Source organism: Lissotriton vulgaris, chromosome 9, assembly GCF_964263255.1.
Source record: "Lissotriton vulgaris chromosome 9, aLisVul1.2, whole genome shotgun sequence".
Lineage (NCBI taxonomy): Eukaryota > Metazoa > Chordata > Amphibia > Caudata > Salamandridae > Lissotriton > Lissotriton vulgaris.
Genome location: NC_141697.1, coordinates 1,239,809,980 through 1,239,837,138, shown reverse-complemented (window position 1 = coordinate 1,239,837,138; position 27,159 = coordinate 1,239,809,980). Strand labels below are relative to the sequence as shown.

The 27,159-nt window shown below is 46.8% G+C and overlaps 1 protein-coding gene across 1 annotated transcript in view; it reads left to right on the top strand.

Moving 5' to 3' along the window:
- Positions 1-26,925, top strand: part of GXYLT2 (glucoside xylosyltransferase 2) — a 105,322-nt gene extending 78,397 nt beyond the window's left edge. Inside the window, exons 4-7 of the mRNA XM_086939403.1 lie at positions 2,709-2,960; positions 11,331-11,454; positions 21,656-21,828; positions 23,192-26,925. Coding sequence (XP_086795529.1) covers positions 2,709-2,960; positions 11,331-11,454; positions 21,656-21,828; positions 23,192-23,374 — 732 coding nt within the window. The 3' untranslated portion in view covers positions 23,375-26,925. The remainder of the gene's footprint in view (positions 1-2,708; positions 2,961-11,330; positions 11,455-21,655; positions 21,829-23,191) is intronic.
- Positions 26,926-27,159: the final 234 nt, after the last annotated feature.

Genomic DNA, 27,159 nt, shown 5'->3' with positions numbered 1-27,159 from the left:
GAGAGGTTACAGAAAAAAAGAAAGCATAGGCCTCAGAGTGTTCACCAAACCTTCCGACCTCAGGTCAGAGTTTCATGAGCAAGACCCTGGGGTCTGCTGCAGCCGGTTCTCGGAGACGGCCACATCGCTGTAGCAGTGCCAATACCAGGTGCCACGCAGAGGCGCAACTAGAGTCAAATTTCGGGGGGGGGCTAAGAAAAAATTTCGGGGGGCTGATTCTTCAAGCAAAATGCAGAGTGGAGCTGCAGGGGCTTTAAGCGGGGGGACATAAAAGCCTCAATAACACGCAAAATGTCTTTAAAAGACCTGGGGCCTTATTTATGAAGGCCTTGCGTCAGTTTTGCGTCGCCGGTGCGTCACTTTTTGGGACGCACCAGCGGTGTAAAAAATGCGCCTCGTTGCGCCATATTTAAAAAGTGGCGCATCTAGGTAGATGCGTTACTTTTTAAACCCCTGCGCCACATTATACCTGCGTCAGGTATAATGTATGCAGAGGGGGCGTTCCCCCGCAAAAAACCTCGTAATAGTGATGCAGTGAAATCTATGAGATTTCACTGCGTCACTTTTAGGACGCTGTTGCGTCAAAATCTTGCGCCTGCCTCACAGCAGGCGTAAGACTGACGCAAGCCCTTTCACATGGGGCTTTCCCAATGTGAAAGGACGCATTGCTGGAGTTGCGTCACTTTTGTGACACACTCCAGCAATGCGTCACTTTTGCGCTTACAGATACGTCAGAAATACTGACATATCTGTAACTCCTTGCGACATGATGCGTCATACATTAAATATGACGCATCAGGAATGTCGTAAGGAGTGCGCAGTGAAAAGTGACGCATCGCTGTTTTCACGCAGCGATGCGTCACTTTTCATAAATGAGGCCCCTGTGAAGTACTTGGGTGCGGCTGTGTGTGTGCCCGGGAAGCTGTCTCAGCCGGGCTGACACACACAACGGGGGGGGGGCTGAAGCCCTTTGAGTCCAATGGGCATTGCGCGCCTGGTGCCACGCACCATTAGAAATGTAAGAGTTATGACGCTCTACTGGTCTCAGGGCTGAGAGTCCAATCCACAAGACACTGATAACGAGGGAAATGCGGGTTATAAAAGCAAAGGCTTCCAGCCAGGAAGGGCGGACAACCTACTGCACACCCTGTGGCAACCGGAGCCACACAGGCACACGGACGGCAAAAGGAAAGGTAAACCTCAAGGCTGGGACTCAAGAAACTGAAGGGTTGATTCCGAGGGAGGAAAGGCCTGCAGGGACGACTGTTGTGAGGACTGTGAGATCCAGACTCACAGCATTTATGGAAGTAGCTCCAAGGAAGCTCGCAGGTGCCGTGAATGAAGGAGGTGCAAGCAGCAGTCTGCCTTCAGCACAGGATTACGCTGTAGGCTGACAGGGACAGTCCGCGAGGATCCAGATGCATTCTTCGTCTCCTGTGAAAAGTGAGACCTGATGATGTACTGCAGCTAATTCTATTTCAATCTATATGGACCCTCAGACATGTAGAGTGAATGGGGTGCTCCAGAGGTCAAGCAAAGTCCTGTGCTCTCCCACATTCGCTCTGCTTGTCCTGTGGCTCTTGTCTATAACCTGACAGGCGTGTACGTCGAGGTACACCGAGGTCGTTGAAGCAGGAGGTGATAACAAACCTCATCTTGGCATCAGCCATCGCTCTGATGTTATGAGTAACCTCTAAGCGTTTGGACTGATGAAGCAGCTGCCAACTGGCCTATGAAGTCCTCTCAGCTGTCTCAGTGGGTTTGTATTTGTATTTTGTATTGGTTATTTGTAGAGCGCAACTATCGCTCCGGAAGGAACATCCTGGCGCTAATAAGACAAAGTGCATACAATTACAGGTACAGAGTTAAATGAGCTGCGCAATGTGAAGAGGATTGATTTGGAGGTGTTTTGAGAAGGTTGTTCTTGTCAGTGCTATAAAATATTCCCAGTGGTGGGCAATGTGGCAAGGTGCCATTAATGGGCAGTTTGAGAATCTCACAATGTGTAAAGCCAAGCTGGCGGGCAAAGTGATAAGATGAGAAACTGAAAACTGGAGTGGACCATATCAGAAGCTACCACTTATGGACAGTTGAGTGAAGCTTGCACGATGGCAGTGTGAGACGTTTGCACTGGTGGGCAGGGAGTGAAGCTTAGGCTGACAGGAGGTGTAAGAAGCTTACACCGCTGGGTGGTGAGAAAAACTTGCAATTTTGGGTGGTGTTAGAAGCTTGGCCTGCTGGGCTGTGTGAGAAGCTTGCACCACTGGACTGTGAGAGGAATGAACTGGGGGGCAGTCAGAAGTCTGTAGGTGGACTGTGTGAGAAGCCTGCACTGGCGGGCAGTGTGAGCGGCTGCTACTTGTGGGCAGTCAGTGAGATTTGTGGCAGTAAGGTGGGCACACTGGTGGCCAGTGTGTGAAGATGGTATTGATTGGCAGCGATAAAAACTTGCAATGTCTGCACGATTTCATGCTCCTGTGATCTCAAAATGCTGTGCTTAGAAGCACTAAATGCATGTCTTGGGCTCACTTTAGCCCTTTGAAGGGATTCAGTATGAAGTGTGCGCTATAGAAATGAAAATACTTGCTGTGGAAACCACCCTATGGCTGTGCTTTCTTCAAGATGTCGCCTATGCAGCGTGTTATGTCTGGGGTTAGGCTCTGTGGTTCTCACTGCCTTACTGATACATACTTTACCTCACACCACAGGTGTTGTTACGGGACGTGGACTCGCTCCTCTACGTGGACACGGATGTTCTCTTCCTGCGACCCATAGATGACCTCTGGCGCTTCCTAAAACTCTTTAATGCCACCCAGTTGGCAGCAATGGCGCCCGAGCACGAGATCCCCAAGATTGGCTGGTACAGTCGTTTTGCACGCCACCCCTACTATGGCATGACTGGCGTGAACTCTGGGGTTATGCTGATGAATCTGACGCGCATCAGAAGCACCCAGTTTAAGGTAATGCACCAAGAAAAAACCTTCTTGTTCAGGTGGGATGGACATAGAAATGCCCTGCACTGCTTGCTTCTAATTGGAGCTGAAAGGGGCTGGCAGAATAAAAAAATGGAGGCTTGCTTCTATAAGCACCTGGGGGTGGGTAGTGTGGGTGGCACATCTGACGCAGCAGGCCTGTTCAGAAGGCGGGAGAGGTTGCCATAGGCTAATGACGAGCCAATCACGTATCAGCCACACATTTCACATCTGACTGGGCTGCTGCTCTTCTGAGGAATCGTGTGTCAGTAACTCCTTCTCTTACTTTTGGCTCCGCCCACCCCAGGAGGGGCAGCAGGAAGAGGTGCAGTGCAGACCTTGCTAGGAGGGAGAGGTCTTGTCCTAAAACCCTTGTGTAAAAAAGTAAAAGAAGTGGCTAATGAGTGCTTAAAGGTAAACCAACCTGGCTCTGAATGGACTTATTGCTCTCGTTGTGTGACTGACGATGTGTCATGAGAATCTTGGGTCTCAAAAGAAGGCTGCAGCCAGGGTGTAAGTACCATAGCCTCTGAGTATGGTGTGGAATAAAGTCCTGCCCTACCAGTCCTCTCTCTGTATCACGAGAGCGGCACCTTCAAAGGGCTGAGACTGGATGGGTGGACTTACAACTCATTGCTGTGATTCACTGATACACAGGGAGTATGCTTTGCAAGTCCCTGGGGAGTCTGGAAACCGGACGGTAAAGGAGCTGGTACGCGCCCCATAGATATAGGGTATTCACTAACAGATCACTGCATCTCTGAAACACCCCCGGTGCTCAAATACAGGAGAAGGAGCAAAATGGCTTAAAGACCCAACAGACCCAGAACACACCCAGGGTCTCCAGCACCGATCACACCATCGCCCATGTAAGTGAAAGGAACAAACAAATGTACTAGACAACCTCATATTCTTCACAAACAAACTCTTCTGACCTTCCAACAATTAATAACAGAAACTACTCACCCCTGTAAGTCAAGCACTGATTTACAGAACCAAGCTTGCAGACCAAATATTATTTCCACTTACACTGAGCATTTGGTGAATGTCATGAGACCAACCCCCATGAAGACCAACTTTAAAAAGCCACAACTACACGCCTTATTTAGGGCTGCCATTAAATGTTCTACTTTCCCTCTTTGGACTGCCAGGAAAACCACAGCAGTCCTAAATAGGAACCCAACATTCTGTGCTCCCCTCAACGGGAGAAAACTATCAGCATTTCAGGGCCATTTACCTTTTTGTTTTTGAACAATAAATTCCCAGGGAGTTTGTTTTTGAAAAACAAGAAGTTATGCTGAGTTAGTGCATTAAATGCGGAGCCCGCACGGTAAATCCTCATTGATTCCAGCGGAGCCGCTTTGGGTCCTCACCCTCAGGGCAATGATCTCTGAACATGGTGAGCTGGGGTCTAAAGAAGCTCCTTAGATGCAGTGGGGAATGTAACCCTCTGTACGATAGTCCCAAAATAGCATCTCACAACGCCTGCCGCAGAACCCTGCTGAGATAGTTTGAAGCACAGAGGTCATGATCTCTGAGCATTGTGAGCTGGGTTCTTAACAGGCTCCTTAGATGGTGAGCTGGGGTCTGAAGAAGCACCTTAGATGGTGAGCTGGAGTTTGAAGAAGCTCCTTAGATGGGGAGCTGGGGTCCAAACAAGCTCCTTAGATGGTTAGGTGGGGTCCAAACAAGCTCCTTAGATGATGAGCTGGGGTCTGAAGAAGCTCCTTAGATGGTGAGCTGAGGTTTGAAGAAGCTCCTTAGATGATGAGCTGGGGTCTGAAGAAGCTCTTTAGATGGTGAGCTGAGGTTTGAAGAAGCTCCTTAGATGATGAGCTGGAGACCAAACAAGCTCCTTAGATGGTGAGATGGGGTCTGAAGAAGCACCTTAGATGGTGAGCTGGAGTTTGAAGAAGCTCCTTAGATGGGCAGCTGGGATCTGAAGAAGCTCCTTAGATGGCGAGCTGGGGTCTGAAGAAGCTCCTTAGATGGTGAGATGGGGTCTAAAGAAGCTCCTTAGATAGTGAGCTTGGGTCTAAAGAAGCTCCTTAGATGTTGAGCTGGGGTCTAAAGAAGCTACTTAGATGGTGAGCTGGGGTTTGAACAAGCTCTTTAGATAATGAGCTGGAGTCTAATGGTGAGCTGCGGTCTAAACAAGCTGCTTAGATGATGAGCTGGGGTCTGAAGAAGCTCCTTAGATGGTGAGCTGCGGTCTAAACAAGCTGCTTAGATGATGAGCTGGGGTCTGAAGAAGCTGCTTAGATGATGAGCCGGGGTCTGAAGAAGCTCCTTAGATGGTGAGCTGAGGTTTGAAGAAGCTCCTTAGTTGGTGAGCTGGGGTCTGAAGAAGCTCCTTAGATGGCGAGCTGGGGTCTGATGAAGCTCCTTAGATGGCGAGCTGGGGTCTGAAGAAGCTCCTCAGATGGTGACTGGGGTTCGAAGAAGCTCCTTAGATGGTGACTGGGGTCTGTAGAAGCTCCTTAGATGGCGAGCTGGGGTCTAAAGAAGCTCCTTAGATGTTGAGCTTGGGTCTGAAGAAGTTCCTTAGATGGTGAGCTGGGGTCTGAAGAAGCTCCTTAGATGGCGAGCTGGGGTCTGAAGAAGCTCCTTAGATGGCGAGCTGGGGTCTGAAGAAGCTCCTTAGACGGTGAGCTGAGGTTTGAAGAAGCTCCTTAGCTGGTGAGCTGGGGTCTGAAGAAGCTCCTTAGATGGTGAGCTGAGGTTTGAAGAAGCTCCTTAGATGGTGAGCTGGGGTCTGAAGAAGCTCCTTAGATGGCGGGCTGTGGTCCAAAGAAGCTCCTTAGATGGCGGGCTGGGGTCCGAAGAAGCTCCTTAGATGGAGGGCTGTGGTCCGAAGAAGCTCCTTAGATGGCGGGCTGTGGTCCGAAGAAGCTCCTTAGATGGTGACTGGGGTCCGAAGAAGCTCCTTAGATGGTGACTGGGGTCCGTAGAAGCTCCTTAGAAGGCTTGCTGGGGTCTAAAGAAGCTCCTTAGATGTTGAGCTGGGGTCTGAAGAAGCTCCTTAGATGGTGAGCTGAGGTTTGAAGAAGCTCCTTAGATGGTGAGCTGGGGTCTGAAGAAGCACCTTAGATGTTGAGCTGAGGTTTGAAGAAACTCCTTAGATGGCGAGCTGGGGTCTGAAGAAGCTCCTTAGATGGCGAGCTGGGGTCTGAAGAAGCTCCTTAGATGGCGAGCTGGGGTCTGAAGAAGCTCCTCAGATGGTGACTGGGGTCCGTAGAAGCTCCTTAGATGGCGAGCTGGGGTCTGAAGAAGCTCCTCAGATGGTGACTGGGGTCCGTAGAAGCTCCTTAGATGGCGAGCTGGGGTCTAAAGAAGCTCCTTAGATGTTGAGCTGGGGTCTGAAGAAGCTCCTCTGATGGTGACTGGGGTCCGTAGAAGCTCCTTAAATGTTGAGCTGGGGTCTAAAGAAGCTCCTTAGATGGTGAGCTGAGGTTTGAAGAAGCTTCATAGATGGTGAGCTGAGGTTTGAAGAAGCTTCATAGATGGTGAGCTGAGGTTTGAAGAAGCTCCTTAGATGGTGAGCTGAGGTTTGAAGAAGCTCCTTAGATGGTGAGCTGGAGTCTAAAGAAGCTCCTTAGATGGTGGGCTGGGGTCCGAAGAAGCTCCTTAGATGGCGGGCTGTGGTCCGAAGAAGCTCCTTAGATGGCGGGCTGGGGTCCGAAGAAGCTCCTTAGATGGCGGGCTGGGGTCCGAAGAAGCTCTTTAGATGGCGGGCTGTGGTCCGAAGAAGCTCCTTAGATGGCGGGCTGGGGTCCGAAGAAGCTCCTTAGATGGCGGGCCAAGGTTCCGAAGAAGCTCCTTAGAGGGCGAGCTGAGGTTTGAAGAAGATCCTTAGCTGGTGCGCTGGGATCTGAAGAAGCGCCTTAGATGGTGAGCTGGGGTCTGAAGAAGCGCCTTAGATGGTGAGCTGGGTTCTAAACTAGCTGCTTAGGTGGACGGGGGGAATGCCACCCTATGTATGATATCCCCAAAATAGCTAACGCAGAACTGCAGCCCCAGAACACTGCTGAGATAGCGGGAAGCGCCAAGAGGACATGACAATGACCAATGTTTCACCTTGTTAGCGCTGCATAGCAAAAGGCGAAAGGTTTTTGCTCAAATTAGTTTAATCCCAACCAAAAAAACTAAAGTGTGAAGCAACCTTCCAGGACATGTCCTCTCTGGATTCTGCAGGGAAAGCAGCCCCAGCTTCAAAGGATGGAAGAAACACTGAGTGGGGATTCCTTGTACCCTAAAGCCTGCATGGTTCACTTTTACTAAGACGCTGCATTGATTCTCTTTATGAAATTTCTTTCTTTTCTTATTCTAAAAGGTTATTATTGACTTGTGTCACTTCACATGCTCGTGATCATGCTGTGCTGCAATTCACCACAAGATTCCCCAGGCCTGGCCTCATTGTTTACACCTGCCTGCGGCCGGCATTCATAGATTGCCTGCCTTCTTAGAAGATTGTCCTTCAACAAAAAGAGAGGCAGGGAGAGTAGATTGACACTCTTATTCCCCGGTTATGATCAATAAACAAGTAAAGAGTGTCATATGGTTACACTTAACCTCATATAGGGAGCAAAAAAGAAAGGGTTTTAAACGGCCTGATTTAGGATGTTTAAAGAAAGCCCTCACTCACCACCTGGTGATGACATGCTTCATCATCGGGCTCCACCAAAGAGACCGAGTGTCTCTTTGGTGTGCTACAACGCCAGATCTACTGAGGAGCAGGTTGGTGAGAATTAGGGCGTGTTTTGTGCAAAAATAAGCTAATGAGTGGTGAGGGAATTAAAAGTAGTCTGTAGTGTATCAGCTGGAACTTTATTCTATGATCACTACTAAAGACAGTATTTTAAAATCAATGTGTATGGAAGCAGTCCACATTTAGTTGAATGGTAGTTTCCTAAATATCAGTCGACATGTTTCTTGCCACGAAACGGTGTAAATTTACCAGGAAATTTTTCAGGACTAGAAAGGTGTATTTAAACCCTGGTGGTATGGACGCGCTAAGGCCCACCCTTACCTAGGGACGTGAAAGTGAAAATAATGAAAAACAAATTTTAACGCATCTGTGAATTCATAAATGTAATCATTTATGTAAATGAAATTCAAATTAAGAATTAAAAATGCATTAAATAGTGTATTTATAAACAATTATAAATTATTAATTGTGCAAAATACTTCCCACCCTACAATGACAACATCCAACCAATAAACAAATACATTCTAATAAAGTAGAAAACAAGTAGAAAACAAATATATTGCCATAGCTCTACTGATATTAATTACACATAATTAACATTAACATACTTACACCTTATAACTCAAGAAGTAATGACAGAAAAAAATAATACAACATTTTTTTAGATCCAACTATATAAAAAAAATACATAAAAAATAATATTCTTGCCCTCAATATTCTGTCTCACAATATTCTTGACATCACAATATTCTTGGCCCAATATTTGTGTCTACCGATATTTTTGCAATGATATTATGGTCGCGCACCATTAAAACACATCGGGCCCGATTCACAGAACTAACGTAAGACAAAATCCTAAACTTACTACTTTTGGTATTCACAGAAGTTAGGATTTTGACTTAAGTTTGTCTTAAGACAAACTCACGACAAAATACTAACTTCTGTGAATACCAAATGTAGTAAGTTTAGGATTATATCTTAAGTTAGTTCTGTGAATCGTGCCCATCGGAAACTTAGGACACAAAAGCTGAGTTTCTGTCATCTCCCCCATCTTCTAATATTTCTACCCAGTCTTGGCTGGATTTCATTACCACTCTTCCTCCAAACCCATCATCTGCGACTGCACCAACTCCTTCAGCATCATCAGTCAACCAATAAATAGATCTGGATTTATAAAGCGCGGCTAAACAATCGATAGGGTATCTAGATGCTTCACTTTCAGTCAGCTCATAGATAAATAAAATAAAAGGTTGTGACTTATGAGAAGTGAATTCCATCTCAGGCGTCTTTCAGGATGAAGGGCCGCATCCCGGAGAAGGACTTCAAGACAAAGGTCAGTCTGAAGTATTGTCGCGGTTAGATTATGGGCTACTACTGCGCTCTCTGCGCCACACCTTGATTCCGGCAGTGTTTGGTTTTACCACATCACCCCTTTTCTCACCACTGTGGAGTGACTATCTCCCTAACACCCAGTCTTCATAAAATTGTGCAAAAAGACTCTCATCTTTGACATGTGCATAAATGTAACATTTTGGGGGTCCTACACTTGGGCAAGCTATAAGACACTTCTTCTGTCTGTGATGGTTTTAAAAATGCTCCACATCCTAGTGCAGCCTTTCTCAGGAAGCTACCTGACAATTGGGACCACCCCCCCCTCAGAAGCTAGTGCAGCGACTTCTTGTTTGCGACATATCTCTCATCTGAGCCCTCACAATGCTTTCCTCTCATGCCTTCTTACAAAGCGCCTTCCCTCTTCCAAATTGAGGTTCACTGCTGCTGTTCCAATGTCTGCCATTATTATCCTATTTATAGAGGGTTTCTGTATTAAATAAAGATGTTTTTCCACTCTTACCCTATAAGTTTGAGAAATGATGTGCATACCCTTTTTTCGACTCCTCTGCCCTCCCAGGACCTACTTAATGACGGCCGCAGTGCAGACGTGCATCGCAGGTGTGACGCTGGTGCGCCGCTGGTGCGCAAAAGGCAAGCCCACCTGCGCTTGTCTGCCCCTGGATGCACCTAGTGCCAGAAACCCTAGTCCTCCTACCTCTACCCAGCTGCGTCCGAGTGCACACTCAACCCTAGTCGCCACTTCTGAAGCTGTCTTGCCACACCACACTACACAACACTGTGAAAGCGTTCTCCTGGGCATCCTGCACGTTTTAATGCACCTAGCAACAATCACCGCACCTGCACCAACAGCACTCAACATTCCAATCTCTTACACTCACACAGTCATGCAACCTCTCACCTAACGCTTCACAGTTGCATGCATACTCCTCAAGAACCGCTCATGCACCAAAACCAACTACGTGACACCGCTCAGCCTGGTTTATGACCCAACCACTTCATGGAAACTGCCCTCATAGCCGCTATGGATGACATCCGCATGACCCTAGACAGAGGAGACACTGCAGCCCTCATCCTCGTGGACCTCTCTGCAGCGTTTGACACGGTCTCCCAGCCTAGCCTCTTCCAACGCCTACATTGGTATCTAATACCCATGGATCTTCTCCTTCCTGAGTGGCCTGGCACCGTACACCGCTGATGCCCGCGACCCCTTCTGAGGACCTCTGCAAGATTCCCGCATGAGCACAATCCTCTTCAATTCATACATGATCCCTCTAGCCAGCCTCATCCACTCTCACAACATCAGTGTCCTGTCCTAGGCCGACGACGCACAACTCTTTATTTACTTACATAGAAGGCGCCCAGTACTGGGATCAAGTTCAATGTCTGCATGTGAAATCTCTGACTGGATGAAGACCAACTGTTTGAAGCTGAACTCTGGCAAGTCCCAAATTGTGATCTTCGTGAAGAGCCCTTCGCGTGGGACTCCACCTGGTGGCCAACAGAGATAGGACTGACACCCACCCGCTCCAAGAACCTCAGGATCATCATCGACAGAAAACTCGACATGACCGCCCAAGTCAATGCCGTCACCGCCTCATGCTTCCATAGCTTGAAGACGCTGAGGAAGATTTTCAAATGACTCCTAATCAGCACCCAGAAAAACACCACACACCACCCTTGTTGCAAGAAAGCTGGACTATGATCACAACAAAAAACTCACCTGAAGGCTGCAGACCTGTCAGAACTCAATGGCCAGAATCACTCTCAACCTTCCCAGCTGCATTTGCATCACACCCCACCTGAAGGGGCTCCGCTAGCTCCCCATATACAAAGGAGCACAATTCAGACTCCCCACCCACACTTTCAAGGCGCTACATAACATCGGCCCAGCATACCTCAATAATCGCATCTGCTTTCACAAACCTTCTAGACAACTCCGCTTGTCCTGACTCTTCCTTGCACACATCCCACCCAGACGGAAAACCAGATGTAACGGTCACGCCTTTTCCTACGTTGCTCCAAAAGAGTAGAACGACCTGCCACTACCCAAGAAACAATTCCTCACTTCCTGAATTCCGCAAGAAGCAGAAGACCTGGCTTTTCGAGTAGTCCCACTTGGCCCTAGATTTGGCCAGACTCAGACCTTCTAAGCGCCAGGATGGACTCGCTTGTAATAGGGCGTTCTATCAAGCTGCATTAAATAACATAACACTCACCTGCTAATCTGTTTACGGCGCTCATGGGGACTGATTCGCACTCTAACACTTTGAAATAAAAAATTACATTATTTCTTACAGAATAGCATGATACCGTCTGGCCTCTCGTGGGAGGAAATGTTGTACCCCTTGTACCAAAAATACAAAACCTACATCACGTGGGGCGACCAAGACCTTCTGAACATCATCTTTTCATTTAATCCAGGTACCTTCTAATTTTAATCTCTGTATTTTGTCAACATTGTGTTTTATGATTATGCAGACACTATTGTTTGTTTTCAGTTAGTTAACTTTTTTTTCAATATTTAATTTCATTATGTATCAAAGCTGAATATGCGGAGGGCCTCGTCTGAACAACAAATATTTTCTGGGTCCCATATAAGAAGAGGGGCCTCACTGCCTGATATGTCCCAGAATTAGTTACCAGTTAATAATAAAACTTCACCCTTGCTCTTCATTTGATGGGTGTATTTTTTAAATATGAAAGTAAGTTTTAGATGTAGGTTAAGGCACCAGACTATGCCTCCTCTACTCTTCAGCGACTAAGAAAATAATGCAAAAAATGGTAGCCGATTTAGCTAAACAAATCTACATAAAAATGCATAAATTATTGTTTTTTTTTATAAAAACACTTATTTCCTGGTGGCAGGCTAAGGCTTATCTTTCACATTAAAATGGTATTTATCATTTAATAGGCGGTAAGACGTTCTATGCAACAACTTTCCCATATCCCACCCCCTATCATAGCCGGCGGTCGGGTACATCCCTCTTGGAAGACACTGAAAGTCACTTACAGCAGGCACTGCGCATGCGCAAGCCTTCTCTCTTCAATTGTTGAAACATACAGAACTGTCAGGGCCCAAAATCTAATGACCCCTCCGGAACGTAGAGATTCAAATGCAGCTTTTAGCCGCAGGGCCCATATATTAAATGCAGGCCTTGTATACAACTCCCTAGTCTCTTGTTCATTTCCTCTCTTCCTTTTCCAATCGTTAGATTTTTTGTCACAGAGACATGTGGTGACCACCTGACTGCTCATCGTGTACACTTCGTTTCAGTGCCTGTAAATTCATTTAATTGACTTTTCTGCTGAATGTCTTCGGCCTATTGACAATGCCAGTTAAGGGACAATTGCTTAAATAAGATAATCCGAAGAAGCTTAATTAACATACCGGAAAAACTGAAAACCTCTTGTTGTTAGGAAACAAATTGATATTGTCATCAAATATGAATTATATTTGGCAATTGAACACATTTGTTTAAAACTACAAATTCGGAGTTTCTCGTTTCCTTTTAATGGTCCCTTGAGATGCTGACAGTTTCTCTTCGCCTCTCAATGTTCTCTGAAGGGGCTGAAAGTTTCTCTTAGTTAAAGTTCTCTAGAAATTCTAAAAGTTGCTTTTCTCGCTTTGTAAAGTTTTCTAAGGTTTGCCTAAAGTGTCTCTTCTCTTTTTAATGTTCTCTAGAAATGCAATACGTTTCTTATCTCCTTTTAATGCTCTTTAGAGATGCAGAAAGTGTGTTTTCTCTTTTTAATGTTCTCTAGAGATGCAGAAAGTATGGTTTCTCTTTTTAAAGTTCTCTAGAGATGCTAAAAGTTTCCCTTCTTTTCTTAATGGTTGCTAGAGATCCTGTAAGTTTCTCTAAATGTGACGTCCCCACCACGTCCACCGACGCCAACCTCGCAGCCAAAGGACTCCACATATGGATCTCCAGCTGCGCAGAGGAGCTCGCATCCCTACGTAACCCCAACAGACAGCGCCCCAGAAAAGCCACCTGGTTCACCGCCGACCTCCAAGAATCCAGACGCACCTGTAGACGTCTTAAAAAGAACTGGAGAAACAGCAAATCGCCAGAAGACCGCACCACCTACAAGAACGCCATGCCGGAATACCACCAACGAATGTGATCCACCAAAAGGACCTTCATCCTGAACAAGATCCTAACCAACGCCGGCAACTCCGAGGAACTCTTCAACATCATCTAGGAATTCACCAAACCCCCCAGCGAAACCACGGATATCACCCCTTCCCAGGACCTCTGTGACAAGCTCCGATCCTACTTCCATCTGAAAATCAAGGCACTCTACAACAACTTCAACGACCGGACACCCAACTCCGAATCCACTTCCTGCTCCTGCAATGCCATTCAGCCCACCATCTCCTTCTGGACCCCAGTCACCACCGAAGATAACACATCGACCACGAAATGCCTCCACTCCCCTGCCCCCACACATTTTCCACGGAGCCACCATTGCTCCCAAACTACAACACACCATTAACACCACCTTCAAGACTGGCACCTTTCCCAATGACTAGAAACGGGCATAAGTCAGACCCCTGCTCAAGAATCCCTCAGCAGACCCCACCGACCTCAAGAACTACCAACCCATCTCCCTCCTCCTCTTCGTGGCCAAAGTCACAGAGAAGGCCGTCAATGCACAACTAACCAAATTCATCGAAGAAAACTCTATCCTCGACCCTTCCCAATCCAGATTCCGCAGCAACCACAGCACCGAAACAGCCCTACTAGCCCCACCCTCCTCGACCAAGGACTCACCGCAGCCCTGATCCTACTTGACCTCTCTGCCGCATTCAACACCGTCTCCCATCTCAAACTCACCGCCAGACTCCATGACGCCGGCATACAAGGAACCGCCTTCGACTACATCCGCTCGTTCCTCACCGGCAGAACGCAAAGATTCAGACTACCACCCTTCCTCTCCAAATTCACGGAAATCAATTGCTGAGTGCCCCATGGATCACCGCTCAGCCCCACGCTCTTCAACATCTACATTGCCCCCCCCCGCCATCGTCAGACAGCACAGACTCAGCATAGTATCCTGCGCCAACAACGCCCAGCTTATCCTCTTCCTCACCAAAGACCCAATCACCACCAGACTCAACTTCCAGGAAGGAATGAAAGACGTTGCACCCTGGATGAGCAGAAACTGCCTGAAGCTCAACTCGAAGAAGACAGAAGTCCTCGTCCTCGGATCCTTCCGCTCGGCATGGGACAACAGCTGGTGACCTACCGCCCTCTGCAGCCCGCCCCACACCCACAAACAATGCCCGAAACCTCTGCATCTTTCTCGACTCCTCCCTCTCCATGACTCGACAGGTCAACGCCGTCACCTCCAGCTGCTTCAACAGCCTCCGAATTCTCCGAAAGACCTTCAAGTGGATTCCCCATGATCAAGGAAGGCCATCACCCTAGCGCTCATCACCAGCAGAGTGGACTACGGAAAAGCCCTCTAAGCCGTGATCAACAAGTCTCTGATCCGCAAGCTACAGACCATTCAGAACACTGTAGCTAGACTCATCCTCGACATTCCTCGACACGAGCACACCACCCAACACCTGAGGAACCTAGACTGGCTCCCCGTTGAGAAGAGAGTCACTTTCAAGATACTCACCCACACCTACAAATGCATCCACAACACCAGACCCCAATACCTCAACGAGAGAATCTCCGTCCATGTACCCAAGAGAAACCTCGGATTCGCCTACCTCGCCGAAATCCTGCGCATCCGCAGAGCCAGAACAGGTGGAAGAACCTTCTCCTACATCAGAACCAAGACCTGGAATGAGCTCCAACTCAACATCAGACACGTCCCCTCCCTGAACATCTTCAGGAAGATGCTCAAGACCTGGCTCTTCGACTGAACGGAGCTGTTTAACCTCCCCCTTCGCCCCCTGAGCGTCTTGAGACCCTCACGGGTGAGTAGCACGCTTTCAATTTCCCTGATTGATTGATTGAATGTTCTCTAAAGATACTGAAAGATCCTCTTCTCCTTTTTAGGTTTCGCTGGGGGGCGGAGCCGTTAGGCTCCTCCTCCAGAGAATTAGGTTTCGCTGGGGGGCGGAGCCGTTAGGCTCCTCCTCCAGAGAAATCTGTAGTTTCTAGTATGGGTGACTTGAACACGCCTCTCTGCTTCATTGGCTAGCTCCATAAATGGAGGCTAGCCATTGGAACAGAGAGGCGTCCGTCAATGCCGGACCAGACACGGGGGCGTTCCCGAGATTCTTTGGCTTTTGCCGACGTCACGCGACGCCGGGAACGCCCCCGTGTCTGGTCCGGCATTGCTGGCACCCGCCTTCCGTCGTCAGCGTCTCTCCTCCCCCTTTCCCGCCCCCTCCCGCTTGTTTCTTGGTGCCCGCCTTCCCGGCCGTCGAATCTGTTCCTTCGTGCTCCGTCTCTCCTCCCCCTTTCCCGCCCCCTCCCGCTTGTTTCCTCATGGCCGCCTTCCTCCTTCCCCGCCCCCGGAGCCCGGACACAGACTCAGCGCGGCGGCTGCACTCCACCCGGACCCGGCTCCTGGCCCCCTCCCCCTACCGAAACGGTTCCAGCAGGTTTCTGGGGCCCAACACCCCCGTCCAGCAGGTAAGAACGGCACCCCGGGAGGGAGGCGGGGAAGAGACTCGACCCCACTTGCTTTAACATTTCCGTATGCATTAATGTGTTTTATTTCATGGGAGTAAAGTATACCGAATTCACGCTGGTTTCTCTTTATGTTTGCGAGAGCTCCCGTTTCAACCTGCATCTTTAAAAAAATGGAAAATATCGAGAGTGCGGCAGAAGTTAAGAATATGCGGCAGCCCAGTAGATGTATTGTATTACTTTAGAAAATGTTGTTTCTGCTATCTTTTAATGTGTTTACTTTGTCGTCCCGTGTCGCAGATACAATTTTGCGCGGTTGTGCCTCAAGACACAAACCAGGCAGGGCCAGGCCCTCTCCATTTCACTCAAGTCGCCACGGGCTATAATTTGCTTGGCCCTGAAATTAACCATTTTGCATTACCAGCAGCCTAAATATTTTTCTTAACTACTGCTTTTCACCTGAAATTTAAGACCAACCCCGTTTTTAAATTTAAATGGCCACCCTCGCAGCTGTTCAGTTGTGCAGCCACAGACGCAAACACCGTGCCACGCGCCCAAATAATAGCCCGCCTCACTTGTAGCAACGCGAGCCTTTTGCCCTCATTGATGGAAGAGGCGCTGTACCTGGGCACATCCTGCCGAGCTTGGCACTTTGGAGCTCTCACTGGCACCTTGCACGCGCTCGCATGACTTAACATGGCTACTTCCAATCAGCAATGTTTGCCGATTAATAAATAATTGCACTCAGTCATTGGTATGGAAGGAATTATTGTGTTCAAGGTTACTACACGCAGGTTTAGGTTACTTTACAGGTGACCCAAAGGTGTCGCGTCCCAGACCCGGTTGCATCGACTACTTCATTATGTCTGGGTGCTGTGGTAAGGAAGGGGGAAAACGAGAGCTCGTTTCTTGGCTTTTGAACGCCGTTTCTGGTTCCGTGGAAGTGCCTATGGGCGGACCTGCGAGGATGGCACAGAGAAACCTCTGTTTGGCCCTGAAGTTCCACTGAGCTTGGAAGTGGAGGAGGGGCGATCCTACGCGTGAAGGGATGGCCGGAGGCCCCCATCCTACACTGGAGGGGATGTCCTGGCCAGGAGGACTCTCTGAGAGGCCGAGGTTTCCCGGATTTCCCACGCCGGCCTGTTGAGGATTATTGCGCCCCCCTCGAAGCATTGGATGGCACGAGGATGAGAATCGGCCCGCTGATGGGTAGCGAGATGGATGCAGCGCAGGCTGTAGACGGCTTTTGGGGTTCCCTTTACACCGTCCTATGGTGAGTGAGGTGGAACGGACAGGGCCCGGTGGGTTGGTAGGATCCCTGGGCTCCAGAGAGAAGGGTGATGTTACCAGAAGGCAGAAGGATTTGGAGGGGTCCCCCCGGGACCTCGGACGGGTCTCGAGGAGGTGCGACTGGGGCTAGCCGGACTTGCTGGGTTCTTCAAGCCTCCAATGGGAAACGAAGAGGGCCAGCCCCGGAGACACCTCGTTGGATTTCGGGGATACTCAGACCATCCAGCAGGAAACAAGGTGAACTGTTGGGGGTCTGCTGTACTTCTGGTTGAGATAAGCCAGAAACTCTGTACTTTTGCAGTTGTGGACCCCCGGGGTCCTGCCCACGTGAAGAAGAGGACCCCCAAAATTTCTAGGAGAGAGCAGGTCCTGGGCAGGGGGTTCTGGGTGCTGTGGGCGTTGGTGCTTCTGCTGCCTCGACAAGCAGGTGTCCAAGCTGGCAACGAGACTTTCTACTTTGACCGGTGCAAGAAGACGGCCTCCTGCGAAGCCTTGAAGTACAACGCCTGCCTGGGGTCCCACCTGCCATACGGCCTCACCTCCACCGCCCTGGCCCAGAACTCGAGCTCCCAGGAGGATGCGCACGACAAGCTACTTCTCTGGTCAGGTGAGCCTCCCACATCAGTGCATGCATGGCATGAGTTGTCAATAAGGCCACAGCTGCTGAGTGACCTCATACCACGTGTGTCCTTTTAGCCAAACCCAAGAAAAGCTTGCATGCTGGGACTTGTAGGCCCTTACTGTGTGCATCTTGAAGGCTGCAGGGCCGAATCGCTCTGCTGGCCCACCTAGTCTCCTATGTTTCAGAAATCGAGAATGATTGCCAATGAGAGTTATACCAGCAGCTTTTTGTTGGATGCACTTTGAGGAGCGAGCAGTGTCACTACATGTACTCATTATTAGAAGTATGTCGCCTAAAAGGCAACAGAACCAATGTTGTGCGAAACAATATTTGTATCTGTGGGTGCATTGTGCTACAAAACAGTAGTGATTAGTGCCCCTTCACGTGGCTCTCAGATATACCCAAATTTAGCCCAATTCGTCCACTGCATAGCCAGATCCACAGGCCCTCATTTTAACCTCACTCACAGGGCTTCCTTCGTGTTGCTTGTTATATTTGAAGTGGATTTTGAGCCGATGTACATCTAGCTCTTTTGTTTCACCTTCACACAGTCACTGGCCGCTTTGTAGAAGGCCGAGATAACATTTTTGTTCTGCTGGCATAATCTGACATACTTTTGATAAACTCATGTTGCACCTGTTATGAAATTTCCGAAGTTATGCAATTACACCACATTGCTCAATATGCCCCTTGATTTTACCTAAAATTTGTAGTAAGGGCCCTAGATGAATATTTATCCCTTGGTATAATGTATACTTTGAGTTTCTTACCCCAAACATAGGCCTTTATAGTAGAAGACATGATTTATGTGCCTTATTTATAGGTTTTGGTGCACTGATGTTATTGCGTTTATGTATAATGTTTAGAGTTCAGAAATCGAACTAGTGTTTTAATAATGCCAATATAGATTTTTTTTTTAGTAAGTGTGCAGCATGATTCGGTTTTAGTTTTCCTATTATTATTTGCATGCAACAAATTATTTAGGAGTTTGTTGAGCATAATTGTGTTTTGGCCCTGCACGACGTTCACTCTTGCCTTTTTTTAAGCTTTCTGAAGCTATTGGCATTGTAAATGATAATGCCATTTATTTATTTATTTTCAAAACAAACACATAAATAAAAATGTTGTCATTTACAATGCCAATAGCTCAAACTTTTCAAAAGGCGAAACCATTGCATTGTAAATGCTTGTTAAAGTTCTTTAGAGATCCTGAAATGTCCCTTCTTCCCGTAATGTTCTCTAGAGACCCTGTACATTTCTCTTCTTATTTTAATGATGTTCTCTGGAGAGGCTGAAAGATCTCTTCTCTTTTTAATGTTCTCTAGAAATGAAATAAGATCTTCTCTTTTTATTGTTCTCTAGAGTTGCTGAAAGATCATCTCCAAATTCCAAGTGTATTTGATAGTTCGAGCATTTGTGTCATCAAAAAACATCCATAAGAGCATTGTCATTCCAGTACAAACAGACAATAAATAGTGCAATTTCAAATCTAAAAGAATGCAATTAAATTGATTCATATATTAAATAATAAAAAAATTTGAAAACGCATACTCCCTTAAAATACCTGCCACTGTAAAGGTAATTGCCCCACCAATGTAAAACCTGCAAACAGCAGCCACTGCCACAGTTAAATCAGATCAAGTGGATGTATTCAAGCCTGGTGTCTTACGGTTTTTAGCATTTTGCCTCTGGTTATCCACGCTGTGTGAAGACATTTTAAAACAGCCAGAACCACAGTCGAGGAGGTTTCACGTTTGCACCCTCTATGCTTCTGGTGGGTAGGTTCAATATAAATATCAAATGACTGAGTATCTGTGGGGGCTAGTTCACCTCCCCTGGTGAGAACAAAGGTATCAAGAAGAACTAGCTCACACTCTAGAAGCTATATGTTCATGTTTGGAAAAAAACATTTGTTTTTTATGAAAACACTCACCCACCAACCTAGTTGGTGGCATGCTTCTTTATCGTGTCCCACCCAAAGTGCCGAGTGCACCTCGGGTGTGCTTCGATGCCTGATCTACAGCGGAACTTGTTTTGAGTGTGAGTCAAAGTCGTCTCCGGTCTGTCCACTAACCGTACCTACTGTAGCCGCTGCTCGGGATCCGAGCAGCGACCCAAGTAGGTACGGGAAGCGGGCAGACGACTTTGATGAAAGTGTGACTATAGGTCCTGCCCCCACAAGATTCATGTTGCTCTTGATTGAAATCTCATCATTTTAAGCACCGACGAGAGGAAATCTCCTCCGTTTCAATGCACCTTAGCAAGTGCAACACTTCTGGTCACCACAATTACCTCTGACCATCACGCCCTGCACTTACACACCAACACATAGGTCCTGACGAAAGCCAACATATGTTGCAGTCTGGCTGAAACATGTAGACCTGACCTGATTGGATATTAGAGACATAATTTAACCTCTACACATATCACCCCCGTTTTTAAGCACTGTCAGAGGGCCCATTAAATACTGACCCTTATTTAAAGGGACCCTTTGGACAGTTTTAACTCACTTTAGTAGCATCACTGCACTCCCACCACATTCAAAACCAGCTCCGCTGTAGATCAGGCTAGAGTAGGCTCAATAGCCTGCTCATTGGGACAAGCCATGTGAATCTGGGTTTTACATAAAGTGGGCGCAAGAACAAGAGATGCCCCTCACTTTCACATTTATTATTACGAAAGAAACAATACTCAGAGCCCTGGTTAATCTTTCTCCAACCAGCAGTGAAGACTGCTACAGGGAGCGAGCCATACCTAAATTGAAGGTGCAGACACCAAGCCCGAACAGGGCAAATAAAATCCAGAAATTCCTTGGCCTTACACACTGGTTTTAATAAGAGGAAGGCACTTGTTAGGGTCCCTTGTGAGGTTGCGGGTGATTGATCCCTGAACCTAATGGCCTTATCTTCCATTCTTTTTTAGGTCGAGCATTCGAGACTTCTTGTACATACTTCGGTATATACTTATATTTATATGTACTTTGTGGACTCTGGAGATCAGCCCTAGGACTTGTCTGCTTCCACTTAGCAAAAAGCAGGAAAAGGCAGTAAGGATTACCAGAATTACTTCAGAATTCCCTAGATTCTAGTCCATAGAAATAGTGTTCCATGAGCACCCGTAGACAATAACATGTTTTTTTCAAATCTGGTATTTTCAGTGATATGACCACCGGAGACCCTGATTTTATATTAAAAACAGAGCTTTGGACTATACCATTTCCGGCTGAAAGACAATCTTTGTCTCCATGTGCTCCCATACCTGGCGTGTCACGCAGTTTGGTGCTTACTTTCCCTCTATGTTAAAGAACAGTAGATATTTCAGCACCCAGGCTAATGTGCTGCATAGCTAAATACATATAAGGTCCCAAAAGCGAGACCAATTGCATTGCAAATGCTTGTTTATCTAGGGCTGCATTCCGGCTCTTAATCAGTTGTGGCTCACTCCAGAATTTGCCCAGACCCAACTCATTCCAACCTTTTTTGCATGCCCCATTTTAGTTTGCCCCCCACCATTGGCCGAGATAACTTCCTGCTCACCGTGTCTTAGGAGGGACAATTAATCGGTGCCCCAGATTCTGATCCAATTCAATAGGGGTCTCAACACCACCAGTGAGGAAATCTTATAAGCCCCCAGATCCCTGTGAAGCGGGACAAGAGGGACGCCCTCCCCTAGGGTCACCAGACTTCTGATAACATTCTATGCTACACTCGGGGAACTAGTGTTGGAAACCCCCACAATTCTGCCCTATAAAGGGCCACCCTCCCTTACTTGGGCCTTATAGATTGCCACTACTGGACCCCTGTACGTCCAGTAGTGGAAATCTATAAGGTCTTTTTGGCCAACTTATAGCTCCTGCCCGTTGCTTCGCGGTTAGGGAACTCTTCCTGATTTGTGGGTCCCAGGATCCAGGCTTGTCTAACCTCTTTTTATTGTTCTCTAGAGATGCTGAAAGTTTTCTTTCTTCTCTTAAAGTTCTCTAGAGATGCTATAAGTTTATCTTCTTATTATAATGATATTCTCTAGAGATGCAGAAAGATCCTCTTCTCCCTTTAATGTTTTCTAGAGATGCTGAAAGTATGTTTTCCCTTTCTAATCTTCTCCTTCTTTTCCCTAGAGATGCTGTATGTGTTTCCCTGCCAGTGGAACTACAGGCCAGACCACTGCATGTATGGAAGTAACTGCAAAGGGGCGGAGCAGGATGGAGTGTCTGTTCTCCATGGTAACCGAGGGGTCTACCATGATGACAAGCAGCCCACTTTCAAGGCGATGTACGAGGTGATACGGGAAGTAAGTCTTCTGCAGTCACGAGGGCGTGGATTTCTGAGTTATGAGCTGGCTTCTTGGTCTGGCTACAATATGTTCAATATGACCCCCTAGCCTATCGCTGCACCTCACCCACCCACCCACGTCGACCTGTGGTCAAATGGGCATACAGACACCAGTAGGTAAGTTTCTACAGGTACTCAAAGTTCAAAAGGAGTTTGCTGAAATCCAGCCCTTAGCCAGCTCTGCAACAGGTAGGGGTGGGACCGACACCTTCTCACCTGCAAAGAAAGCCGTCCTAGGTATGAATAAATGGTCGAGAAGATGGTGGCGCGGAGCAGCGCCACCAATATCTATCCTGGATGGTAAATGTTGGCATCAGCACCGCCTTTTAATGCATGGGCATCATAAGCGCCAATGCCAACGTGCATACAAGTTTCACAAGTGCGAGGGTTCGAGTCTGTTGAAGAGTTTAATCAACTGAACCTGGAGCCTGCCTTGTCCAGGTGACACAGGGTCTGATTATGAGGCTGGCCGCGCTCGCCTTTCAGTGGGAAGCGCAGTGTGACCGGGCTGTTGATTTCTGATGATGGCCATAGGTGCCACCCATCATTAGATTCCTTAAATTCCTTGTCCTCTACACGTCAGCGGGTGCTCTATCTGTAAGAACGAAATCAGATGGCAAAATGCTTTGGGAGAGCCTGTAGGAAAACAATGCGACTCCAGATTGCAAGAAATCACCCCATAAATGTCCTTGTAGCTAAGCGGAAGGGAGCACCTGAACAACAAAATGTCATTGTGCCTGAGACCCTAAAATGCTCACACAAGCTTCAGTAAGCAGCCGTGCTGCTCGGGGAAAGAAATGCATGTTGAGACCAAGATGCCTGAGGATGTCTGACCTATAATGATAATTAAAAATTACTTCTTGATTTAATATAGTGCTTATTGCCACAGATGAACTGTTTCTAAGCACTGTATTTATCAGATGTTTCTATCAGACAATTTAAAGGTATAAAGAAAGTGTGAAATGTCGTGTCACTCTGGTACCCCTGAAATACTTCTGTTGCAGGGGCCCCTGTCAGGCAAGTGTCCACTGTTAGGCAGGCGTGTGACTGACTCTCCCACCTCCTGGTGGTGGCCTTTTCTAGCATGTCAGGATGCCTTCAGGTCCAGTCCAGGGTTTCACTCACCAAAAGTCACCGTGGACCCCATTAACAAAGATCTGTCAGTAGGTGAGATGCATGCCACACATACTCCTGCACTTTCTACTGGAGTACGTCGCGCAGGCTCACAGGAGATGTGTTGTGAGTTGGCTGTGAGTTGATGCACAAGGCTGTATTATATGTCTGTAATCTGAAGGGTGACCAGAGCTTTCTTCTCTTTCCAGTTTCCCTTTGAAGACAACCTCTACCAGTCCATGTATTACCCTCTGCAGTCGAAGTTTCTGGAGACGGTGCACACTCTGTGTGGTCGCATCCCACAGGTATTTCTGAAGCAAATCGAGAATACCATGAGGAGAGCCTTCGAGCGCCGCGTCATCGTCCGCGTCAAGTCGCGGAATCGATTCTGAGCGAGACTTATCGATCGATTCGACATTTGTTGTGATGTCTCTAAGACATGGAACTCTCACAGAGGCAGCAAAGGGAAAAAGACTGGAACCCCTGATCCTGGACTGGAACCGCACGACATGCACTAAAGAACATGGACAGGATACAAAAGATTGCAAATTTATGTACCATATTTTTTTATTTTAGTAACAAAATAGTGATGCATGTGTGATATGTTTATATAATACTTGAATTAGTATGTGCATTATAACAGCCAACACGCAGAAAGTGAGGATGTTGGAAAAGGTTGAAAATATATCAAAATAAAATGCAAATTACCAAATGAATTTTCTTCCAGGGAAGTGAACATGAAAAGAGAAGTTGGATTTTGCTGGCCGTGTGACATGCTGAGATCCTCAAGGGTGGATTTGTACCAAAGAAGGTTTGGATCGGACTTTCTCGAGCAGGAACTCGCCTCCTGCCGCTCTCTCCCTGAGACTGGAGAGAGAATTTCATAAAATGAGTGCCACATGGTGATCACAAGTTGGTAGATCTGGAAAAAAGAGTCAACATTTGTGAAGCCAAAGAGTGACTTGAGGCTCATTTCTTGGAGGCTGGATACCTTCCTGGACTGACTGGACTGGGCATGGAAGGATCAGCCATGCCTACTACTGTGGAGGCCCCGGGCACCTCTTCTTCCTTCCGCAGACGGCAGTGACAGTGACCTGAAGGTGCGCGTCATCAGCAGGAACAACGCAGGTGACAATCCTCCTGCAGGCGAGCCCTGCATCACTGCCGTGCTACGACCTTACTCATATCTGGGCTGCAAGTACTAAGGGCCCAATGCCCCCCGTCACTTGCTGTGAGTATGTGTGACTTACTCCTGACTTAGGCAGAGTTCAGGCATACACTGGCAGGAGTAAGCTGCACTATTGAAAAAATGTCCCAATTTAATGCTTGTTATGATATCTTAACATGTGCTTCAGACAAAAGTGAATTTATTCCAGGTGCATCTTGCATTACAACAATCCCCATCTTGGTTCAATAAAGGGGGCGGAGACCAGAAACGAAGGGCGCCTTAGGGCGGGTGCTCAGAGCATCTGCATTTTTTGAATCGAGGGTGAGCAGCAGCAGGACATATTGGGTGGCTGGAAGAGTGAGACATGTCGCTAGACCTCAGGGATGCGTTTGTTTAAGTCAACTGACCTCTACATCAAGGATTGGAGGAAGCTAAAGTTACTTCCTCAGGAATCCAGATGACTCCATGAAATGTTCTTGGGAATCCAGATGTCTCCAGGATACGTCCTCGGGAATCCAGATGACTCCAAGATATGTCTTTAAGAATCTAGATGAATTCAGGATATGTCCTTGTGAATTCAGATGACACCATGCTATATCCTTGGAATCCAGATGACTTCAAGATATGTCCTCAAGAATCCAGATGACTCCAGAATATGTCTTCAGGAATCCAGATCACTTCAGGATGCATCTTCAAGAATAAAGGTACAAAAACACAAATAAGAGTATTCATATGAACACAAAACCTTGTTCTAGCGACAACAAACAATATGTGGGGAACGATAAAAGGATTGTACTAAACTGCACCTGGGTGAAAGGGACAACGTATAACTAAGTGATGGTTCTGCAGTGGTTGAGGATTTCAGTCAATCGAAGAAATCTTTATTTACAGTTATGCCTAATTCTCATGTACATCATAAGATCTATCCACAATAATATTACTCGTAATTAATAGTAACCCCATGAAATTTCTGAATACAAATCAAATACACGTCTTTGGAGGAGATTCTGTTTTGATTTATGAAGAAAAATACTGTGAAGCTAAATATGTCAGGGGTTTCTTAAAATTTTCAAGAATACTCTATATTTTTACAAAATGATGAAACAGGGTTAAAAAAATGCTTAGTTCTGCCAAGTACTTATTTTTAAAGAAATAGGTGTTTAGAAAAGCTCATCTTATTCTAAACCAACACACTTCAGAATCTAAATGGAGCATACCAATACACCTCAGAGCAAGAAAGGAATCACATGGGATAATATCCCGTTCAAAACTCACTAACTGTTTAAACATGATCCTATATCCAGTGTGTTTTGGTCCAGCTCTAGGCGACCTCTCCCGAGATGACCCTTGACCTGATGCACACCGACAAGGTCCATCAGCAGAAAGATATCCACCACTCCCTTTATTATGATTGATAAGGACATCTATGTTGTATTAGATAAATTTAAATTCACAGATCGCTTAATTTTTGAATTCCACACACACATAAATGATATCACGAAGAATACGTAGTGTTCGGAAATTGATCTACGGATGCGTAGCAGGTAGAGGTGGAAGACCTTTGTCTGATTTCAGCAGATGCTAATTCTACTGCAAGATGTTCTGCATTACAGCTGTGATTTATCTCTGGTAACCTCTGGATGTTGCTTCTCTAGAGGTCTTCCCTATGGGAGTTATACACTAAATTACTTGCCATTGCTTTACGGCTCGTTTGAAGCCTCTTTCTTCTTTAAATCTTTGTGATGTCTTAAACTTTTAGAAACTAATCACTGCTCCGTAGAGTTCTCAAACATTTGCTTAAACATGCTGTGGGTGTGTGGTTTCCTAACATGTGGGTCTGTGGTAAGGAGGTGTCTTTCTCCTACACTGCTTGTCATTTCCTTTCACCTTTGAGAATCTGATGAGCGAATTAATGAAAACTGAAATTCAACTTAGTGTTGTTTCCCCAAAGTCCGGTCCCACCAGACATTGAAGGTTTGTTCTTTTGTTAAAGATGACCTTAAATAACCAATGTGCCTTAAACAAGTGTTAAACATGAGGTAATCCCTTTAACCAGGGGCACTTTCAGCTAGCTGTACGTTATTTGATGTATTTCCGCCATTTTAGGTTACTTGTTCAAGCTCTTAGCAAGCTATAAAAAGTTTCTGAACCTACCCCTCTGCCCTTTTCAAGCTAGCCCAGAGCTGGCCAATAGACAGAGAGGAGACAGACAACTCTGGAACTTGGGCAGCTCAGTTTGAAGATTACTTGACCAAACAGTGTGATCTTGGACAGACTGCTTTATGTCCCTGTGTTATATTATCTAATAAAGTGTGAGCTGTACTCGCGGGCTGAAGACCAGCATTAGGCGCTTTCCCACTTGGACAGCAAAGCAACGCAAAGACCTCTGCCTTAATGAAGTAAACGCATCTGCCCTCTTTGGATTCCTGCTGTGGCTTCCAGTGGCAGCAGATCAAACATTTTAAAAAGAGCCTAGCTGTGCATGTATGATGCTGGAGCTTCAAATGTTTGTTTCCACAGATGTCTCTTGTTTCAAGGATGCAGAAGCACCTACAGGAAGGAGCTGTCACTCACTTGAACGTAACTGTTTCTTGTAGTTGGAGACTGGGGCTTGCTTTGTATGTAACTGTGTAAACAACTAACCCATTCTGCCTTTATTAGAGTGCGTCCATGTGTATGACAACAGCGCAAGTTGCCTCCCGGGGAGGTGCTGATATACCATTACCCGGCTTATTGGCCTTATGCTTAGTCCAGGAATAAATTTACTTTTATGAACATTAAGAGTTGTGTTGCTTCATAAAACAGTACTTACCTGCACGTAACATAACTTTTATAGACTGCTTCTTTATACTGCTGGTGTCACCCCACACCTCTACTGGGTACGGTTATATATGAGGGTACCGTTTGGTATGTGTTGTCTGTCTGCTTGAGGTCAGGAGGGGTCCTCCTGTTGTTTTGCCTCGATTTTGGTGATATGCGGAGGGCATGAAGGGAAGCTGAGGTGTGTGT